Genomic DNA, 23,762 nt, shown 5'->3' with positions numbered 1-23,762 from the left:
TGCACCCATTACTTTAAAAATAAATTACAAAACACAATAAAGTCTTTACGAGCAACATTACTTAGGATAAAAAGATTATATAATCTTCTTTACTTAAAAAAGTACTTAAAAAAACATGATGGGGGCGCCTGGGTGGTTCAGTCGGTTGAGCATCAGCCTTCTGCTCAGGTCATGATTTCAGGATCCTGGGATCGAGCCCTACCAAGATAGAGTTCCTATACACAACAATCTCAAAGTGGATGAGAAAACCCTAACACAATAGGATAGTCTAATAAAGTATTTATAAAGTGCTATAGTAGCACCAAAAAGAAAAAAAAAAAAAACCCACCAAGAATTCTGCTCCAGGTTATCAGAGACGACTTATTAAGTGAAACAGAGATGCACCATAAAGGACTACAGTTCTTTAGAAAAATATCATGAGGGGGAAGCCCGGGTGGCTCAGTCCTTTAAGCGTCTGCCTTCGGCTCAGGTCATGATCCCAGAGTCCTGGGATCAAGCCCCCCATCGGGCTCCCTGCTCCTCGAAAAGCCTTGATTCTCCCTCTCCCACTCCCCATGCTTGTGTTCCCTCTCTCGCTGTGTCTCTCTGTCAAAAAAACAAATAAAATCTTAAAAAAAAAAAAAGAAAAGAAAAATATCATGAGGGAGTAAGAAACTATGTAAATATTACAGTGTACTTCCACTGAACACTTATCATCTTCTATCTTATATTCACAATGATGGACAGTGTCTTGTACACAGCGCCCTGATATTAACTGAATACTCCTAGGCTTTCTTTACAGCATCAGATAATTCATATTGACAGCATGATTCCAAATAAAATAGCAAATTTGGCCAGTGAATTTCAATATTCTATAGACCAAAGCTTTTCACTGGGCTTCAAAAAAAGCAGGAAAACTGATCCAAACTTTGATTTTCCTATCCAAAAGTATCTTATGATAAAAGTAACAATAAACAAGTAATCAAAGCCACAGAATGCCCCAAATGAACAATCTACTCCTGAACAAACAAGAATAGCAACATCTTTACATTTTCTAACTATTCTGCAAAAGGTATGTCTGAGTTAGTCTAATGACAGAAGAGTAAGTGCCTAAAAAAACCTATAGGGTTAAAACAGTGTTTAAATCTAAATACCTGCCAAGAATAAGAAGAATATTAAAGTCATTACCAATTAATTAGCATGTTTCAGAAGTTGCAGAAAGCTGGACTTCAGTTCTAGTGGATAACACAATTATTTGATGTCATTCACATTCTGGTCCCAATCAATGTTTCCAGATTCGTCTACATTTTCCCTCCTTGCAGTGCCATAGTTCACTACTCAAACACACTTTTCACGACTCCCTGCCTCTTACAAGATGTTCTCTCAGGTTCAAATGTGCTCCCCTAATTTAAAACGGACTGATCCTTTTAGGCAGGGACACGTCATCTCCTCTATGAAATAGTCCTAAGCATAAATTAATCACTCCGTTACCCAGGATCCCAACATATTGCTTGTATTTCTATTTAAGCACTAATTTGCCTCATAAAAGAATGAAAAACGTATACACATCTGTTTTCCCATTAGCCTGTAAAACTTTTGACGGCCTTACTCTTTGTTACTTCACAGACTCATACTGAGCCAGGCACTTGGAAACGACGAGTGAAATAAAAGTGACTCTTGGAAGCCTCGCGTTTGATGAACACTTCAGATTCCACGTCAGAAATCAAGGAATGCACCTCCAAATTCCCATGCTTCATCTTTTCTGAAGTGACCCTATTTCCTACCATTTCTGGGTACTGGATACTCCCTAAAAGACTCCGGCCTATTCTCAACACTTCCCTAATTTTGTATTCTCCGTATTCCATAAAACGATCAAGTACCTCGAAAGCTTTGGCCATTAATAAAAATCATGTACCTTTCCTTCTTCCACCAATAATCAGTCTCCAAAGGAAAAAAACCAATATATTACAACTGATCAAGGGAAGAAAAACCACTAGACTTTATTCCCAAATCACTTCGTATAAAAAACAACAAAACGAAGTATTTTAGATGCCTGAAGACACATAAATTAGCCAAGATTAAGAGGAATGGGCCTCGGTTAGGCTAAACTCGATCTGGGGCTGCCTGAAAAGCGGCTGCCGTATTTCAGTGCTTTCCTGACTCTGCTATGCACAAACTGTGCGGACAACAGTTCCGAGAGGCGAGTGAGACTTTTGGCTTCCACGCCCGTTTCCCCGATCCCCTACCCTGGACTCCTCGTTGGCGAGCCGTTTGAACGAGGCCTTCTGGTCAGAAAAGAGAAGTAACTCTGAAGGAACAAGACCCAAACACGGAACAAAGCGCCTGCCAGCGATGTATGAGTAGGACGCCATTACGTGGGGCAGTGGCCTGCGCCGCTAGCGCGGAGAAGACGACCGGGACCCCTAAGCGCGGGCGCAGCACCCCACAAAAGAAACCACAGACCGACGCAAAAACCTAGGAAAACAGAGTCTTGGCAGGCTAGGCAGCAGAGAAGACACATAACCATAGGAAGAGGGCTTACCTTCGTGAGTCTTCGCGATCTTCGCCATTTTGTCCACTCGAACACACAGACGGAACTGGCGCTCCCAAGAACTTCCGCTCGCCGCCGCTGCCACGGAGAAAAATAGCTGGGGAATGCTCTCTGCGCATGCGCCAAGCGGGAGCGCGCTCCGTCGGGTGACACGTGACAGAGGAGCCACCTAGATGGAACAGAGATGCATTGTGGGGGAGGGGGAGGAGCCAGGACTAGGCCCGGAGGCGGTTTTCCTGGTGGCTCGGGAAAAAGCCTAGGCAAATCTTGGTGCTTTTAAAGTGAGTAATTTTGCCCTGGAGGAAAGTGGATTGTGCGAGGACAGTTAATAGTTACTGTAAGAAACACTACGGGTTTCAGGGCTGGAGGAAACCTCAGACCGTCAATTCCATTTTACCAAATCGACCGGAAGGTGTCTTGGTGCCCGACGAAAGCTTTCCTTAGCATCTGTCTCAGCTGTTCCAGTGGTTAGTTGTGGAAACAGTCATGTAACAGTAACATCCTTCGCACAGAAATTCAAGGTCATTTTTCTTTCTTTTTAATAATTACCATTTGGGTAGGAGTTTTGTTTACAACGTTATTTCCAAACACTGTTGCACCTCACAAATAACCAGTAAAGTGGACAAGTTGTTGCTAATCCCATTTAAGAAATGAGAGAAAAATTAGGGCGGGGATATATATATATATATATTATAAAATTTAATATAAGTTATTAAACAGGAGGAGCTTTGCCACCCTTTTAAAGCCTTTTAACTTTATAGGTTCTTAGAAAACCACTGATGGTCAGCATTAACAATGATGAAATGCCTCTCTTAATCCTAATGTCATTCTTAAATCAGGAATTTGTAAAAGGTCCGAATATGGCTGTCTTTTTTTTCTATGCATCAATTAACACTAGCGTAATTTTGAATTGTCACACTGGCCTTGGACTTTAGAAATGAAAAAGAACATAACTTAGAAGGGAAGTTGGTACAGGAAGCAGCCTAGGAAAACAGATTAAACAGGATTAAGGTTAGAGCTATCACAAAGAAAACAGTTCATCTGGCTCTGTGATAGAGTCACAACACAAATACTTAGCAACTTCAGTAACAAAAATGGAATTTTTATTAGCATCAATGAAAAAAATCAATTTGATGGAATAAAATTTTCAATTTTTAATTTAATTGTTTTAATTTAGGTTAAACAATAGTTGGGGGAGGAAGGGGATGAGAAGGAAGAACATGTAGATTATTATACAAATTATTGGTAAACTCTAGTTCTTGGATTAGCAGAGGGCCCACAGATATTCCTTACATGGTTTATAACCTACACATAGATTACATATATTCTTTTATATATACAAAATAGCATATTTTAAAATAATGAAAGGAAAAAAGGATGAATGGGAAATAAGGAATTACAGAAGGATGTTATTATCCACCAATAATCAACAATATAAAAAAATCCATCCATGGGGTGCCTGGGTGGCTCAGTCAGTTAAGCATCTGCCTTCGGCTCAGATCATGGTCCCAGGGTCCTGGGATCGAGCCCACATCGGGCTCCGTGCTCAGCAGGGAGCCTGCTCCTCCCTCTCCCTCTGCCTGCCTGTCTGCCTACTTGTGATCTCTCTCTGTCAAATAAATAAATAAAATCTTTAAAAAAAAAAAAATCCACCCATGTTGACAAAAAGAATCACAAGGACACTGCATTTCTTGGCTCTATTTAAAAAAAAAAAAAGATAAATTTGTATATACAAGGCAATCACTGTCCTGTAAAAATATATGCAAAGGAAATTCACTAAAGTGTTAATAGTGGATGTTTATGAATGATGAAATTATTAACTTTTAAAAATAATTTTTAGTATTTTCCTGATACTTTGCTATGAACACATATTTTTATAAACACACAAAAAACGAATGTATTAAAGATGGAATGCCTGGTTGGCTCAGTTGGAAGGGTATGCAACTCTTAATCTCAGGGTCATAAGTTTGAGCCCCACATTGGGTGTAGAGATTTCTAAAAATAAACTAAAAAAAAAAAAGGAAATGAAATGAAAAGCATGTGCAAAGCATGTCCTTTGTCTTTCTCTAGGTTACTAGTTATTAAGTTAACTTTTGTAGGGCAAAGGCATATATGGGATAGTGAGATATGAAAAAATTTGCCTAAGATCAATGGAGATTTCCTTCTTTTAATCTTCTAAAGACTAGTTTGTCTTTAATAAAACAATGACTTGGACTTTCAGACAATAAGTAACAAGCGTTTTTCAATAAGTACCTTTTACTTTCCACTTTCAATATTAATAAATAATATTCAGATACCACTTAAAATACATTTCCTGCCCTTTTCTGGTGAAATTTTTTGTTTCAAAAATTAGAAAAGGTGATCTGATCTTTTTATAACCTAGACAATTGAGAGTGATATAACCCAATTAAAAGGAAAATTCCTTTCTTTTCTTTTCAAATAAGCTCTACACCCAATGTGGGGCTTGAACTCATGACCCTGAGATCAAGAGTCACATGCTCTACTGACTGAGCCATCCAAGCACCCCCATTCCTTTTCTTATCAGGGGTACTTGGAGGCTGGCTTTTCTGAGTCTCAAAAAAATATTGCAAAGTAGCAAGCATACATAATTTTTCTGGACAAAAAACAAAAAATAATAATTTTGCAGATTGTTAAATGCTAGCTGTAACTTGCTCAAATCACCTTTGGGGATGAAACTATAAAATAGGCCTTAAAGTTCTGTGCTATAGGAAAACCACTGACAGTTTTATCAAGCCCATCATTTCTTTTTTTTTTTTTTAGATTTTATTTCTTTATTTCTTTATTTGAGAGGGAGAGAGAAAGCAAGAGCACAAGAGCAGAAGGAGGGAGAAGCAGACTCCCCACTGAGCAGGGAGCCCAATGCGGGGCTCCATCTCAAGATGCTGGGATCATGACTGGAGCCGAAGGCAGCCACTTAACCAACTGAGCCACCCAGGTGCCACAAGCCCATCTTTTCTGAGGTAAAAGAAGGACTGTTATGGATTAATGGCTCACAATCTTGATGTGTAATGTTTCCTAGAAGCCTCCTATATCAAAGGAATATCAGACTCTACCTACCCAAGGCCAAAAACCCAAAACTTTCTATCTCCCTTTCAGTTATGCCTTAAGTTCTAAAACTACAGAATCTTATTTCTGAAAATTTAATGCATTACTCAAATAAAAGATAACCTTGAGACAATGTTCTAAATATGTCAGTCAGTGTGACTGTCATGCCTGACTTTCCCTTCTAGCTTCAACCTACCTGACCAAACTCTCTGCTCAGGGAAACAGCACTGGGTTGTTCTCCTGGAAGAGATAGGCACTTAGTCAGCTACCTAGAACCTGGTCTGGAATACAGGACATTTCTACCCATAGAAATAGAAGTTATTGGCTAAGCCAAGATTCCTTCTCTTGGAAATTTGAACTGGAAGTATGAAAGGAACTTGTCGGTTTCTACTGAAACAGAATCAAAGAAAAATGTCACTTTAATGACATAAGACTGAGGGATCACAAATTCCTGCTGCTCAAGTCCCCACAGCTACCCTAAATCCAGAACTATCTCCAGCCCTAACCTTCTAGTGACCCATTCTTTAAATTGTACTGCTTTTCAGGTGCCTGGGTGGCTCAGTCGGTTAAGCATCTGCCTTTGGCTCAGGTCATGATCCCCGGGTCCTGGGATCAAGTCCTGATTCGGGCTCCCTGCCTAGCAGGGAGTCTGCTTCTCCCTCTACCCTCCCCTCCTGCTCCTGCTTTCTCTCTCTCTCTCTCAAATAAATAAAATCTTCTAAAAAATAAATAAATAGTACTGCTTTTCTTGAACTAACTTGGGTAGATTTCTCTTCCAACTATTCCAGGCCTAACTAGAACAGAACAGCAGTATATTAACATCTTAGTGTGAATTCATTAACTAGCTTCTTTTTCTAGTTAAAAGTCAACTAAGAGCTCTCTCTGATTCATAATGGTGAGATATGGAGATTCAAAGCACATATAAATCAAGTCTGAGTAGGTGTCCCAGACAACTAAGGGATTGTGGCACAGAAAGAAGCATTAGGTGTCTGGAATGCTGTGATGTCTTCTAATGTGTCAACTTGACTAAGCTACAGTCCCTAGTTATTCAAACAAATACCAACCTAGGTATTTGTAGATGTGCTTTAAGTCCACAATAATTGACTTTAAGTAAAGGAGATTGTCCTAGGTAAGCTGCTGGGTAGATCTAATTCAATCAGTTGAAATACCTTAACATCAGAATTTAGGCTTCCCTGATGCAGAAGAAATTCTACCTGTGGATAGCAACTTCATCCTGTGCTGGAGAATTCCAACCTGCCCCTACTGATGGTCTGCCCTTTAGATTTTGGACTTTCTTAGCCAGTGTCCACAACCGCATAAACCAATTCCCTGCAATAAATCTCTTAATATGTATCTCCTGGTGGTCTGTTTCTTCAGTTAAAACCTGATTGATATAAGTGCCAAAGGCAGGGGCACCTGGGTGGCTCAGTTGGTTAAGCGTCTGCCTTTGGCTCAGGTCCCAGAGTCCTGGGATCGAGCCCCACATCGGGCACCCTGCAGAGTGCGGAGTCTGCTTCTCCCTCTCCCTCTGACCCTCCCCCTGCCCGTGCTCTCGCTCTATCTCTCTCAAATGAAGAAAAAATCTTAAAAAAAAAAATGCCAAAGGTAAATTTCACCATTCATTCATTCAAAAAATATTTATTGAGGACCTATTAATAAATATTTAATGAGGACCTATTGTATACCAGACATTATTTTTTAAGTTTAATTATGGAGCACATTGTATACACAAAGCGTATATACATTACAATTTCCCATGCAGCTGCTACCTGAGAGCATTATCAATCTTTTGTGTGCTGATTCCATTATGCCTTGCCTCAATTATAGCTCTATCAGTCATACTAGAAATATCCACTGTTCGGAATTTTGTGTTAATTATTCCCTCGTACTTCTTTATACTTTTACTACATATGTATGTAATCATCAAGTATGTTGTTTGATTTTGCTTGTTTTTTAAACATTTATGTAAACAGAATCATCCTAGTTATAATCTTCTATAACTTGTGATTAGTTATCACTTATTCTTTTTTTATTCCAGTATAATTAACGTACAGTGTTATATTAGTTTCAGCGCACTGATTCAACAATCTATACATTACTCAGTGCTCGTGACGATAAGTGTACTCTTAATCCCCTTCACCTATTTCACCTATCACCCACCCACCTCACCTCTGATAACCACCAGTTTGTTCTCCATATTTAAGAGTCTGGGGTTTTTTTGTTCATCTTTTTTTCTTTGTTCATTTGTTTCTTAAATTCCACACATGAATGAAATATGGCATTTGTCTTTTTCTGACTGACTTATTTCACTTAGCATTATACCCTCTAGATCCATTCATGTTGTTGCAAATGGCAATATTTCATTCTTTTTATGGCTGAGTAATATTCCATTGTATATATACAACACATCTTTATCCATTCATCTACTTTTTTAATCCATTCATCTATTGATGGACACTTGGGTTGCTTCCATATTTTGGCTATTGTAAATAATGCTGCAGTGAACATAGGGGTGCATATATTTTTTAGAATTAGTGTTTTTGTACTCTTTGGGTAAGTACCCAGTAGTAGAATTACCAAACATTATTTTAGATGCTGGGAATACAATGGTGAACAAGACACTGTCCTCGTGGAGTTTGGATTCTTTGAGGGAGAGAGATTAAGAAGTGTGTGTGTGTGTGTGTGTGTGTGTAATTTCAGGTACTATCAAATACTATGAAGAAAAAGCAGAATAAGGGGAGAGGGGGCAGGATGGAAGGATAATATGAACAGAAAAGGTGAGATCTCTGAGGGGATGACATTTGAACAGATACTTAAATGAAATAAGGGAATGAGGATTGGGGAGAAGAGTATTCCAGACATAGTAAGTGCAAATGTGTCAAGGTGGGAATGAGCTTAAGGTCTGTATGTGTCCAGAGTGACATAAGGAGTGGCGTGAGACAAGATGGTACCACGGGTACCTGCAGTACTACTACATGGTCGAATAAATGAATGAATGAATGTTGAATGAAGATATCTTCCAAACTTTCCTGCTCTATACTGCCTCTGTTAGCTAATACAGGGGGAGCAGCCACATAATTTTTGCTAGTGGATTCTCCATGATAGATGTACATAAAAGCAGAAACATTGTCATTAATGATTCACCTTAGGCTAACTGTTGTCACTACCTGAATTAAGAAATTGGTAGGAGGTAGAGGAAGGTGGTATATAAGAATCAGAGAAATAGTAGGATTTATGAAGGAGGGTAAGGAATGTTGGGCAGACTAGGGTCCTTGGTCAATGACAGGTGCTCTGTTGTCAGCAGGTACCAGAGTCAACAAGTTGGCAATAACAGTGACAACAGCTACAGAACAAAGCCAGCAATTTTTGATGGCACCCAGAACCCAAAGAGACCTACTAAGCATAGTGCCTCCTTCTTAGTGATAGGAGATACAAGATGCATTAGTTTGTCCTTTACTTTGGAGGGGATGTCCAGGCATGCCCCAAGCCACTATTCCCCTAAAACAGTGGTTCTCAGCTGGAAATGATTTTGTCTCCTAGGGATACCTGGCAAAGTCTAGAGACATTTTTGGTTGTCACAACTGTATCCTCTGCCTAGAGGGTCCTCCTTCCTATTTCCACCCCCATTTCCTCTACCCTCTTTCACTTGGCCAACTTCTCCTCATCCTGTCAGACTGGCCCAGTGTCACTCCACCCAGGAATCTCACCCTAGGAGTGAGATTTAGATTGCATGCTTTGCCATGCTCCTGAAATGCCACAGACCTCTAAGTAATAACTTTGTATTACCACTGTTTCTATGTGTCTGTCTCCCTAAACTGGACTGTAACGCCTAGAGCAACTTAAAGGGAGAAATTACTGGCATCTAGAGGTCAGGGATACTGCACAACATCCTATATTGCACAGCTCCCCAAAACTAGAAATTTTCTGGCACAGGTTGTCAATAGTGCCACAGTTGAGAAATCCTGCCCTAAAAATATCACGAACGGAGCAGACTCTTTATTCTCCTTGGGTTTATCTCCCACCTTCTGGAGTATATTTCCAAGGCCTCCAAATACCATTTCCTGGTCATCTAGTCTTATTAACAAGATTAACACAATGCATCAATATAGTGGACTAATATAATGTGCTGTATGTCCAGCTGTCCATATTGCTTAAGATTATATTATGATAGAGTTGGAGCACTGGGTGGCTCAGTCAAACATCTGCCTTCGGCTCAGGTCATGATCCTGGGGTCCTGGGATCAAGCCCCACACCAGGCTTCCTGCTCATCAGGGAGTCTGCTTCTCTCACTCCCTCTGCAGCTCCCCCTGTCTCGTGCTCTCTCTCTCTCTCTGTGTTACATAAATAAAATATTTTTTAAAAAAGACTATATTATGATAGAGTTATTTTGATAGACTATATTATAGGGGAGTTAACATAATCCAGGGGTAAAACTTAAAACATACACTGATGTCCAGCCCAGGAGAATGCACGCTGTTTTAAATCCTCTGTATTATTAGGGATGGAAAACAATTCTTTTTTTTTTTAAGATTTATTTATTTATTTATTTAAGAGAGAGTGAGTGTGGGGGAGGGGTAGAGGGAGGGAATCTTCAAGCACGCTCCCCACTGAGTGCAGAGCCTGAAGCAGGGCTCGATCCTACAACTCATGAGATCATGACCAGAGCCGAAACCAAGAGTCAGACACTCAACTGACTGAGCCATCCAGGTGCTCCAGAAAACAATTCTAACATCAGATCAATACTGGCCTACTATGTACTTGAGGTCGTGTTAATCTGTTAATCTGCTCTAGATACCACGTTTGGTATCTAGCAACTTCAATTGAGGATACTACTTGGTTGAATGTGATAATTCACTGTCATCCTCCAGGATATGTGTAGGCTTTGTAAGGGCCTGACTTAAGTGTAAGTATAATGTGGACCACTATCCTTGCATGCTTTAGTTCTTTAAGGCACTAATCTCTGCCATATTTCCTAGAATATAATAACGTTTTTTATTTACTATCTTGGCAGGGTGTGGGGGGAGCTATTCAGTAGCCTTCCGCATATGTTCTTATTCTACAGGCTATGGAACCTACATGGAGGTTTGGCCAAACCTCCATTTCTAAGTATGTTCATTACATTTACGCATTTAGGAACTTGGAAAATGACACTTGACACTATGAGCCAGACCTGGGCCAGGACTCCATTTGTGACCCAATCTACCACCACTCTAACAGGCCACCATGACACTTTGGGTATCAAGGTCAACTTGGATTCTGTGTCCATGGCCCTCAAAATGTTAGATTATTCCACTTTTCCCAATGTATAGTTACCAGAGCAAATGATAGGTGCCTTTGGAGAAGTACTAGGGGATTCATTAACACATACTTTGATATTACATGGTCTTTCCTGAGGACCTAGCTTCTCTTTCAATCAAATGGTCTAAAATCAAATCATTCTAAGTTTGAAAACTAGCTCAGGTCTGAAAACTAAAGAATCACCTTTTTTTTTTGTCCCCTAACTGGAATAGCTGCCTTCAGCTTCCTGAACATCCATCCTTGATTTCTCCAGGTTCTAATAGATTGACCAATACCCTTGTACGCTGCCCATCAATTTGCTTCTAAGGAAATCCTACTGTATTAACCATCTAAATATCGCTCTGCAGGTCAGGAACCCCAAGGCAGCCATTCCAACCCTGTGCTAATTATAATTGTGCCCACCTTGCTTCTGATGGTTAAGCATCACCACTTGGCCTCTATTTTGGGATCCCATCATCCCCATTGCTATCATGGAGCTCAGCTCTGTAATTTTATCAGCTACTATCACCTGAGGCCTATAAAGGACAGCCACCATGACTAACAGTGCTTTCTCTGGGCCATATTGGAGTCTGGGGCAAAAGGAAAAATCAGTAATATTGATCCTGTCTTTATTTAAGATTTTGATATCTTGTTCATATGGATTTTTCTCCATTAATTTTGATTTTTAAAAATATATTAAAAGATTTTATTGGTTACTGTGCTTTTTGGTACTTTCTTAAATTTTGCACCTGAGGCAAGTACCTTATTCACTTCACCCTAGTCTCAGTCCTGTTCAGTGATGCTGGTGCCTCTCTCACATTCCTTATTGCTTTAGGAAACAAAGCTAAGAAGAACTGCTAAGTTCTTTGGCCTTTGCATTGAATATATATTCTAGCATAGCCACTTCTTGACTCTTTTGATCATCCCTTCTTCCACCATCTTCCACAGTAGTTCTGCCATTCCTGCCACTTAGTATGGGCCATTGCTTTCTCTGAGTTTCTAAGAGCCATCCTAGTAGTTAGTGTTAGCACTGCCTTCCCAGATCCTTGTCAGCGTACTTCATATCATGAGATAGTGCTTTCATAGTGATAAACCCTTCCTATTCAATGTTGTTCTGCTACCCACCCCTGCCCCTTGATCTAGGACCCTAGGAATTTAGCTCCTGTTGGTACATATTGGCTCAGTCCTTCAGCTCCTTTGAGGTGTCCCTTTCCTCCTTTAGCAGGTCCAACATTTTCCTGGCTAGGTGGGACCCAGTTATTGGTCTGGTGTTCAGGAGGGAACGTAAGGAAAATTCCTGAGCAGGACACCTGTTGTCTTATAAGTCAGAGGTCTCTGTATGTTCTTCAAGCAAAGAAGGAGTACTAGCTTTTTAACAGGGACAATTAGGTCACTTCTGTAAGTCTAGAGGATTCAGGGAAATCTAACATTTCAAGATTCTTGAGTGCACTGGCCCAGATGTCCTTGTCCTATTTCTTAGAATTGCAATCCTTCCCAATCAGGGCCCTCACTTTGTGTAAGAGAAATGCTGAGGCTGAAAGTTCTGTCCACTTTTGGAGATCTGCTACTCTTAAGACGTAAGCCTGACCATCAGCTTTTTTTTTTGTTCTCTACCTGCAACCAATGAGACTCTTTATATAATACCAAGAATGCCCTCCAGCTTTTATACTTAACATTTAATAAGTGATTAATCACTCTCAACCTTTCAGTGACTTTCCCCCCAATATCTCAGTAGAACCTATTTGTGCTTCACTTATCACCAGTGAGAGGGTCCTCATTGCAAGCCAGACTGCAAGTGAGTCAGATCTAAAAGTCTTATTTTAGAGTCTGCTTTCTTGGATCACAGGTTGGGTTCCCTATAGGGAACTTTGGAGATGAGATGGCCCTTCAGAGTTGTCCTAAATTGAGGCAAGGGAGTTGGGCCTTTATACTCCCATATCAATAAGATTTGGGATGTGAATTTCCCCAGGAAGAGGGCATGACCTTGGGAGAAGCAGCTCTCTTTTAACTACAAGCAAAACCCAGAAAGGGATGCATCAGAGAGCTGCCACAGACAGAATTCTCAACAGTTCCAGTTATGAGGGGAGAAAGGAAGGAAACTGGGTAGTCCACCATAACGTCCGCTATAATGTATAAAAGTGTCTTCCATCAGATGACAGTGATGCAGCCAGACAGAGGATAACACTATACCCTAAGGATATGAGCTTCAAAAAGTTTGAGCTTTCACCATAAGGTGGGTAAATAATGGTCTGAAAGCAGTAGGGAGGAATGAGAGACACAATGGTCCTGTTCTCTTGAAGTACATGTGTAGTACATAGACAGTACACGGGTGAGCAAATTCCCCTTCCAAAATTCTCATTTTTTCTTTCTTGGAATGGTGACTAATTTAAAATAACTTTTAAAGCCTCTTTTTCTAATTCATGGCAACTTATCGATGGTTATGCTTCTCCAGGGATCTCCATGTGTGGAAGATAGCAGAGGCAGGGGGCACATGCATGTGCCCAGTTCTGAAACCTCCTTTCTCTCCCACTAATGCACTGATTCTCAAATTCTAACAGCACTCAAATCCTCTGAGAAGCTTTTTTTTTTTTTTAATATTTTATTTATTTGAGAGAGAGAGAGAGCATGAGCTGGGGCTTGGGGGTGTTGAGGGGGAGACAGAGGAAGAGGGAGAAGCAAACTCCCCACTGAGCAGGAAGCCCGATGCGGGGCTCAGTCCCAGGACCTTGAGATCATGACCTGAGCCCAAGGCAGAGGCTTAACCAACTCCCCCCTCCCTGAGAAGCTTCTCAAAAGTGTTGGTTGTGAACCCAAACTTCAGAGTGATGTAGTAGATTTGAGGTGGAGCCCAAGAGCTGATAATTCTTTACAGGTGGCCTACTACCATGCATTGAGAAACACTGCCTATCAAAGCCTCTTTTCTCATCTACATCTGAATTCTGGGAGAAGACAGACAGATCTCCAGTATACCATGGTCAGAAAAAGAAATAAATGTACCCGAGTGTTCAACAATATATGTGGTCTGTCACCCACCCCCACTTTTAGATAAAATGTGCCTATGGGTGAGAAAAAAAATAAGCAGCCTCCATATGAGAGAGAAAGCACAGGAAAGCTTCACAGGGAAGCCAAGATGCAGTTAAGACCATTGTTCTCAACCCTATACAACACCTCCTATACTCTCCTGAAATAAAAATCATAGCCAATATGACCTGATCACACAGATAATTTTGAAAAATATCAATAAAATACCCTAACTGAAATATAAAAGAAATGAAAGAAAAGGTGCTTATAATAAAAGATGTATTGAGAGGGAAGCTTATGAATCACAGATTACAGCTTCCAGAAGGCATAATGGAAAAGTTTAAGAGAGAAAATCAGCTGAGAAGGAGCACTGAGGTGTATAATGAGGATATAGGAGAGAATGATTACTAGAGGGACTTTTAACTCAGACACTGAGCAAGGGTAACAAGTAGGGATATCTTGCTATTAGGCTGTCAACATAAATGGTCCCACGGATCCTCAGGTGAGTGAGAAAGGGTTAAGTGGCCCACTAAGGTCAGTATCTCCTACAGAAGGAACAGCAAACTCTGGCCCACGGGCCATATCTGGCAGGCATTCTTTTATTTATTTATGTTGGTAGTAAAATATATATAACTACCATTTGAACCATTTTAATGCATGCAATTCAGGGACACTAAGTACAAACTGTTGTGCAACTATCACAACTATCTACATCCAAACTTTTTTATCACCTCAAACAAACTCTGTAAGCATTAAGCAATAATTGCCCCTTCTCCCCAGCTCCTGGCAATGTCTAACCTTTCTGTCTCTATGAATTGGCTTTTTCAAGACACTTCATAAAAGTGGAATTATATAATATTTGTCCTTTTGTGTCTCGCTTATTTGACTTAGCACAATATTTTCAAGGTTCATCCAAGTTGTAGCATATATCAGAACTTCATTCCTGTTTAAGGCTGAGTAATTCTGCATTGTATGTATATACCACATTTTGTTTATCTATTCATCCACTGATCAGCACTTAGGTCATTTCCACCGATTGGATATTGTGAATAATGCTGCAATGAACAACAGGCATATAAATATCTGTTTGAATCTTTGCTTTAAATAATTCTTTTGGGGGCGCCTGGGTGGCTCAGTTGGTTAAGCGACTGCCTTCAGCTCAGGTCATGATCCTGGAGTCCCGGGATCGAGTCCCGCATCGGGCTCCCTGCTCGGCAGGGAGTCTGCTTCTCTCTCTGACCCTCCTCCCTCTCATGCTCTCTGTCTCTCATTCTCTCTCTAATAAATAAATAAAAAATCTTTAAAAAAAAAAATAATAAAATAAATAAATAAATATTCTTTTGGGTATATCTATACCTAGAAGTTGGATTGCTGAGTAATACGATAAGGAACCACCAAACTGTTTTACACGGCAGCTAAGCCATTTTACATTCCCATTGGCAATGTATGAGGAATCCAATTTCTCCATATCCTCAGCAACACTTATTTTCTGTGTGTATCATTTTTCATAGCCATCCTAGTAGGTATGAAGTGGTATTTCATTATAATTTTGATTTGCATTTCCCTATTGGCTAAGGATGTTGAGCATCTTTTCATATACCTATTGGCCATTAGTATATCTTTTAGAGAAATCTCTATCCAAGTCTTTGCCCATTTTCTAATGTTTATTTTATTTTTTTTAAAGTAATCTCTACGCTCAGCGTGGGGCCCAAAATCATGACCTGGAGATCAAGAGTCACATGCTCTACCAACTGAGCTGGCCAGGCGCCCCCCCTCCTTTGCCCATTTTTAAATTTGGGTGGGTTTTGTCTTGTTAAATTCTAGGAATTCTTATATATTCTGGATCTTAATTCCTTACCAGATGTATGATTTGCAAATATCTTCTCCCATTCTATATGTGAGATAATAGAAAATTTATACATTGGTCTGTGCCTCCAGTTCCTAGCACAGATCTCCTAAAATCCTTGTAAATTCCTAAGTGATAAGAGCACTAGGAATATCTCTTTTTCTAATATTTGGCCTTTGATCCTGTCCCTGACACATGGCTCCTAAAACCCTTGAGAATTCCTAAGTGATAAGAGCGATATGAGCATCTTTTGTTCCATTGAGGAGACTCTGATGGGCTCCTAGACACAGGCTGGTCACCAGAAAGACCAAGCCATAATTAGAAGCTTGGAATTTTCAGCCCTACTCCCCCAATTTGTCTGAAGAGGGAGAGGGGCCAGAAATAGAGTTAATAATTGATCATGCCTGTGTGAGGAAACACCATCAAATCCCATCAGTACAGGGTTCAGAGAGTTTCCAGGCTAGGGAACACATCCACACTGAAAGCGTAACACACCCCAGCTCCACACGACAGAAGCTCCTGCACTTGGGACACTCCTAGACCTTGCCTTATGTATCTCTTCATCTGGCTGTTCATCTGTATCCTTTATCATATCCTTTAATAAACTGGTGAACCTCAAACTCGAGAGGGTTGTAGGAACCTCTGATTTCTAGCCAAATGAGAAAGAAGTTGTGGGCAACCCGGGGATGTACTACTTGCAATTGGCATCTGAAATCGGATGGGAACAGTCTTGTGGGACTAAGCTCTTAACCTGTGGGATCTGATACTATCTCCAGGTAGAGACAGTGTAGGAATTGAGCTAAATGGTAATAACACCTAGCTGGTATTGCCCAGAATTACTTGGTGTGGGAAAAATTTTCATACATTTGGTAACCAGAAGTGAAGTGTTTTGTGTGTGTAGTAAAGGAGACACACAGGAGTTTTTCTAATTCACTAAGGGTTGACTTCTTACTCGGTTGACAATATCCTTTGATGCACAAAATTTTTGATTTTGATTAAGTCTATTTTTTTTTCTTTTGTTGTTTGTGCATTTGGTGTCCTATTCAACAAACTGTTGACAAATCCAGTGTCATGGGTAATTTACTTTTGTTTCCAAAAAAAGTATGTTACAAATTATTCAAAAGTATCCCCCCCACACACACACTCCCAGGGGCGCCTGGGTGGCTCAGTGAGTTACGCATCTGACTTCGACTCAGGTCATGATCCCAGGGCCCTGGGATCAGGTCCCGATTCAGGCTCTGTGCTCAGTGGGGAACCTGTTTCTCCCTCTTTCTCTCCATCTGCCCCTCCTCCCTGCTCATGCTCTGTCAAATGAGTAAATAAAATCTTAAAAAAAAAAAAAAAAGACTAGGGGCACGGGGGTGGCTCAGTCGGTTAAGCAGCTGCCTGTGGCTCAGGTCGTGATCCCAGGGTCCTGGGATCGAGCCCTGCATCAGGCTCCCTGCTCATTAGGGGAGTCTGCTTCTCCCTTTCCCTCTGCCCCTGCTCATGTGCTCTCTCTTGCTCACTCTCTCTTTCAAATAAATAAATAAAATATTTTTACAAAGTATCTCCCCAAAGATATTAAATGAAAAGTAAAAACCTTTCCTCACCTGTCTTACTGCTCAAAGGTTGAATGTTTTATGTATTCACTGATTGTTATGTATATACAAGCACATTCAGTATACATATTTTCTAATTATTACACCAGAGATTCTTTTTTTTTTAAAAGATTTTATTTATTTATTTGAGAGAGAGAGAATGAGAGACAGAGAGCATGAGAGGGAGGAGGGTCAGAGGGAGAAGCAGACTCCCTGCCGAGCAGGGAGCCCGATGCGGGACTCGATCCTGTGACTCCAGGATCATGACCTGAGCTGAAGGCAGTCGCTTAACCAACTGAGCCACCCAGGCGCCCCTACACCAGAGATTCTTAAAGAGAAGACTGTTTAAGAAGGTGGGTGTTGGCAAAAATTACACACTATAATAATTACAGATTATTCCAAAAAAGAAGGAAAGAGTTCAAGCATAAAGATGCTATTATGAATAAATAAGGAGCTTCCTGATAAAATTAGACTTTAACAAAAAGGCCAAAAGATGAAAGGAGGCCTACATAAAAGAAGAAAAAAAGAAAGAAAGAAAGAAAGAGAGAGAGAGAAAGAAAGAAAGAAAGAAATCAGAAACCTCTGGGTTGGTAAACACGTGGCCCCTAGGAAGAGTGGCACGCTCAGAGAGCGTGGAAGCTCTGATTCCCCTTCCTGCATACCCTGCCCTGTGCATTGCTTTCTTATGGGTGTTCCTGAGATATCCTTTCATAACGAACAGCTAATCTAAGGATGTACTGAGTAAAGATGCTGGCGAATGTGCAATATGCCTTTAAGAACTGCAGCAGGGCATTATTATAACATGACTGTCTTATCTATATCTATCTCGTTTATATATCATAAAGGCTGCACTGATGGGGTTTGAGATAAACAGATCTTGCCCTGAGCACCCTTCAGATTAAACATCAGATTCCTCTTTTTTTTCTTTTCTTTTTCCAGATTTCTCTTTTATAAGTTTTCTTGTCTTTTGAAGATGCTTGAAAAAGTGAGAGGATATGAAGATCTGTTATTAGAAAAACAACAACAGGGCTCCTGGGTGGCTCAGTTGGTTAAGCGACTGCCTTTGGCTCAGGTCATGATCCCATGGTCCTGGGATCGAGTCCCACATCGGGCTCCCTGCTCTGCAGGGAGCCTGCTTCTCCCTCTCCCACTCCCCCTGCTTGTGTTCCCTCTCTCGCTGTGTCTCTCTCTGTCAAATAAATAAATAAAATCTTTAAAAAAAAAAAAAGAAAAACAACAAAAATGAAGGCATACTCAGTCAGAAACCTGAGTTCTCTAAGATTTGGTAATATAGAGATGGATAATCACAGAGAACTCAGTAACATGCATTTTAAAGACGTGGAGATTTAGAAAATTCTGCACATCCCTTGATAGTCATCTATATAGGTAATACTAATAAATATTTTGTATTCAGATGCCAACGTTAACTGACTTAAAAGTTCATTTATTATTAAGTTCCCTAAAGCTGTGCAACTAGCTGTGTTTTGATTCATTTTTTAAATTTGAAATCTCTTTATTTTCCCTGACATGATGTTTCTGCAATCATCTCCTGTTAAATTGAAGACCACATAATTTACTTCTTATAAAGTCCTAAATGTGAAACCAAGAAATGTAATTAAGCAGTAAAACATTCTCTGAATGTAGACCATAATCTCAAGTTTTTATTTTTTCCCCATGAATGGAAAATAGATTTCTACATAAGAAAGTTAAAATGTTAATTTCTTAAAGCTTTAATAATATCAGAATGCAGTCCGAAGAGTAAATCAAATTATATAATTATTTTATAATTAATTAAATCTAGGATTATCTACTAAATTGCAACCTATTAAAATTGTTTCCACTTAAAATTGTTAAACAGTAATCAGTAATGAATCACTTTGCAGCTATGTAACTTTTTCTAAGCTATGCAACTTTTAAAAAATACAAATTACAGGGATGCCTGGGTGGCTCAGTCCATTAGCATCTGCCTTCGGCTTAGGTCATGATCCCAGGGTCCTGGGATTGAGTCCCGCATCGGGCTCCCTGCTCAGCCAGGAGCCTGCTTCTCCCTCTCCCTCTGCCCCTCCTCCCCGCTGTGCTCTCTCTCTCAAATAAATAGATATATTTTTAGAAAAATCTTTAAAAATAAATAAATAATACAAATTATCAATTTTTTTTAAAGATTTTATTTATTTATTTGAGAGAGAGAGTGAGAGAGAGAAAGAGCACAAGAGGGGGGAGCGGGAGAGGGAGAAGCAGACTCCCTGCTGAGCAGGTAGCCCGATGCAGGACTCTATCCCGGGACTCCAGGATCATGACCTGAGCCGAAGGCAGTCGCTTAACCAACTGAGCCACCCAGGCGCCCACAAATTACCAATTTTAAGTATTGCCAGCTACAGTAACTTTGTTTTGACTGGTTATTTTTGTTTTTTTCTTTTCATATAATTATTTTATTGTGCTTTGCATCTCCAGGCCGTTCCCACATTTGGGTAAAATGTTTAGCATGTTGTAAACTTAATAACTTATAAAAAGGGTTTGAGATTTTCTTGAGTGGAAAAAAAAGTAAAAGAAATTTTAAAGTGGCAAAAACCTATAAAAACAGTGTGAGAAAGGCTAAAATCTCAATGAGCTGATGCTTATGACAAAACGCTAAGGAAAATACGAAGGCTTTTGTTTGAAGCAAGAATAATGAGTTAGTTCTGTTACCTGAGGTAGATGGCTCAATATAACAGAAGACAAAGTGCACTCTCCAATTCATTTGTTTCTTTCTTTTCTGTTAAGAAAAATAATCCCGAAAGTAAAAGGAAAATATATAAGAAGGAAATAGGCTTAATTGAAAATGAAGTGAGGTATCAATAAGAGAGTAACTAAGAGCTCCAAGTGAGGGCAGGTGTCCTGGCCTAAACCAACCACATCCCAGGTGCCAATACAATTTGCTAATGTAACAAAAGCACCTTTAGGAGTAATCTCAACAAAATGTGCTACTTGTGGAGGACACAAGGGCTCAAAGATCTGAAACTCATAACATGTGCAAACTGACTAAAGAAATAACATTGCACAGCACACCAAAAAGAGAAGACAGGTGAATTGAAACTATGTCTCAGATTTTTTTTCTTTTTTGATATGTCTCAGATTTTTTAAATGGTAATCCTAATATAACATATTTTGCCTACTGTTGTCATATATTATAGAAATACCACCGAAACCCTAGTATTTCAGCCTCTTTATAGTCCAATGCTGGGAGAAAGACATAGAAACAATTATAATACAAAGTGGTTAGAATAGTTAGATATATTTGTGGGATTTTAGGACTATACAGAAATATCAAACCATGCTATCTATAGCTATATATAATTCCTAGGGTGAGATTTTCTAGGTGGGGTGACATTGGATCAGTTTCATAGGATGGAGGAGGAATCAACCAGGTGAAAGGGAGTAGAGGAGATAGAAGATGGGAATAGGAAGGAGGACCCTCTAGGAAAAGAGGACAGTTTAGGCAACAAACACTACAGTGTCTGTAGCATTTAGAAGCAATTCTGTGACTAGAAGCCACAGTGTGTGGCAGGGAGTTGCAAAAGGGGAATTCTAGGATTGGATAAGAAGCTGGTTATGTAACCAGGAAGACCCATTTTCTTGATAAACTCCGAATGCCCTGAACTAAAAATGTCTGAATCTGGAAAGCTGAGAAGAGCCCCTAAACTATATTGTTATCCTTTGTGGCCCTTCCTGGGTAGTCAATTAGCCTCTTTTCTCTTGTTCACATTGCTGGTTTGAATCACTACCTCAAGTTTTGAGTTTTGACTGGCTCTAATTGAGCTGTTTTAAAAAACAGTTCTAATATTTTAGTATCACAAAGTTGCTGCTTCATCTTTCAAGGAGTCATAGAGTACAAAGCAGCATTCTGATGCAAGGTCAGAAGACAAGTGTTCACGTGCTGGCTGTGCTGCTTTCTAGTTTGTGCAAGTTACTTATTTTTAAACGTGTTTCCTACGTTCTTAGCGTGTGAAGGACTGGATCAAAAGGGCCTCATTGCACCCCCTCAGATGCACCAATATCAGCCCACACTTCCTCCTCAGATACCTGAGACCCAGCTCTGTGGGGCTTGGGAGTAGGGGATGTGTCACCTTTATGCTTCTTAGGCACTAGCACCAGCCAAGCAGTGGCCTCCCCTCAGAGATCTGGGTCCCAGCATTTTGGGACTGTTTTTAAGTTTTGATAACCCTGAATTCTTCCTTGTTCCCTCAACAGGAGGGGAGTGTGCACAAAAGTCAGGCCTGCCTGCTATTCTTTGAAACACTTGCGTGTAAGGTTGGCCTTTGGCTGGCATTTGGAGATCCGTATTTCAGGTAAGTTTTCACCATTCCCAGAACGGATAAGACTTGGGGCGCCTGGGTGGCTCAGTCATTAAGTGTCTGCCTTTGGCTCAGGTCATGATCCCAGGGTCCTGGGATCGAGCCCCACATCGGGCTCCCTGCTCGGCGGGAAGCCTGCTTCTCCCGCTCCCACTCCCTCTGCTTGTGTTCCTGCTCTCGCTCTCTCTTTCTCTGTCAAATAAATAAATAAAATCTTTGAAAAAAAAAGAACTGATAAGACTTGCTGTTCTTATATGATCAGCCCCCAATAAAAACCCTGGACACTGAATCTCTAATGAGCTTATCTGGTTGGCAGCATTTCACACACGTGGTCAGAATTGTCAGAAGAATTAAGCATGTCCTGTATGATTTTATTTCATAGGTAAAGGACCCTTGGAAGTTTCACCCAGTTCCCCCAGACATCCCACATGCTCCTTTTCCCTTTACTCATTTTGCTTTATATCCTTTTGCTGTAGTAAATTATAGCTGTGAGTACAACTATATGTTGAGTCCCATGAGTCTTCTCAGCAAATCATCAAACCCACCAGTTACGTAATTAACACCCAGAACCTCAACATGCAGTGGTACCTACTGCTTTCTTATATCAGCATCCACTTTTTGTCACCATGGTTCTGTAATCCCTGTTTAACAACATCCTTATATTAAATATTATATATATAGAAAGATTTCAAACATCCATTAACACTAGATATATTATTATAAATTTGCCATTTACCCATCATCCAGATCAATAATTGTCAACAAATGATCAGTTTTGTTTTATCCACTCTATTTCTTCACCCTCCATTGGATTATTTTAAAGCATATCACAGACATCTTATTTCACTTGTAAAAGCTTCAGTATAAATCTTTACTGAAGTAGAGATTTCACTTGAATTTCTTAGTCTTGTATATGTCTTTTTATATTTAGTTTGTTCAAAACAAAATCCAAAAAAATGCCTCTTAAATCTTTTAAATCTAATCAGTATGGATGGTAGCTATACTTATGGTGAACATAGCATAATGTATAAACTTATCCAATCACTGTTGTACACCTAAACTAATGTAACATTGTATATCAATAATACTGAAAGGAAAAAAAAATAGGGGCACTTGAGTAGCTCGGTCTGTTAAGCCTCTGAGACTTTTGATTTCATCTCAGGTCATGATCTCAGGGTCGTGAGTCCATGTGGGGCTCTGTGCTGGGAGTGGAGTCTGCTTAAGATTCTCTCTCTCCCTCTGCCCCTCCCCTTCTCCCTATTTAAAAAAATAAATAAATAAATCTACCACAGTCCCCTGCCTTTCTCCTTTTTTTTTTTTTTTTTGAGAGAGAGAGAGCACAAGCAGGGGGGAAGGAGGGAGGGACAGAGAGAGAGGGAGAGAGAGAATCCCAAGCAGGCTCCATGCTCAGCCCATAGCCCAATGGGGGGCTTGATCCCAAGACCTCAAGACCATGACCTGAACCAAAATCAAGAGTCAGACACTCAATCAACTGAGCCACCCAGGCACCCCATCATTCCTCCTTCTGTATTTGACATTTGTTGAAGAAATGGGTCATTCGTCCTATAAAATTTCCCATATTATTTGGCAGATTGAATTTCCTTTGGTGTCATTTAACTTGTTCTTCTATCCCCTGTATAAACTGGCTTATCTAAAAGCTTGACCAGATTCAGATTCAATTATTTTGGCAAGAATATTTAATATGTGGTATTGTGTCAAATATATTTTTGACAGCATAGTTGGTTTGGACTCTAAGAGACTGACTCTCACAGGTCTCTGCTGAGTTTTAATTTACCACCAATCTTTTTATGTTGATAGACCTTTTAACCCCCAATTTATGAAAGCACTCTCATCTACTGAAACTGAACCAGAGTTTATTATCACCTTTAAGCTTATGACATTATTTCCTTCGCTGAGAAGTCAAATGAGGACCATGTACTGTCATCTATTACAAAGATTCTTTTATTTGCTTTAAAAAATGTTTTTTATTGGGAAACTCTATTTCATATGTCTTGGAAGAGTTGAATGAGAAAATGTTTGGCAAATTTAATAAAAGGCCTTCTATTAAGTACATAAGCATATCATTTGTTGTACCAAAAAATTATGTTTTA

General features: G+C 39.9%; 1 protein-coding gene across 3 annotated transcripts in view; it reads right to left on the bottom strand.

The window, feature by feature from the left end:
* SF3B1 (splicing factor 3b subunit 1) overlaps positions 1-2,641 on the bottom strand; it is a 38,430-nt gene extending 35,789 nt beyond the window's left edge. For 2 of the 3 annotated variants that reach the window (XM_081813911.1, XM_081813913.1), the window contains exon 1: positions 2,522-2,640. In XM_081813911.1, the coding sequence (XP_081670037.1) occupies positions 2,522-2,549 (28 nt within the window). In that variant the 5' untranslated portion in view covers positions 2,550-2,640. Of the gene's footprint in view, positions 1-2,521 lie in introns of all 3 variants that reach the window. The other variant, XM_081813914.1, reaches the window with a different exon arrangement.
* Between the last annotated feature and the right edge of the window lie 21,121 nt (positions 2,642-23,762).

Source organism: Leptonychotes weddellii, chromosome 3, assembly GCF_054177405.1.
Source record: "Leptonychotes weddellii isolate Sample4059 chromosome 3, ASM5417740v2, whole genome shotgun sequence".
Taxonomy (NCBI): domain Eukaryota; kingdom Metazoa; phylum Chordata; class Mammalia; order Carnivora; family Phocidae; genus Leptonychotes; species Leptonychotes weddellii.
This window is presented reverse-complemented; position numbering and strand designations above follow the sequence as displayed.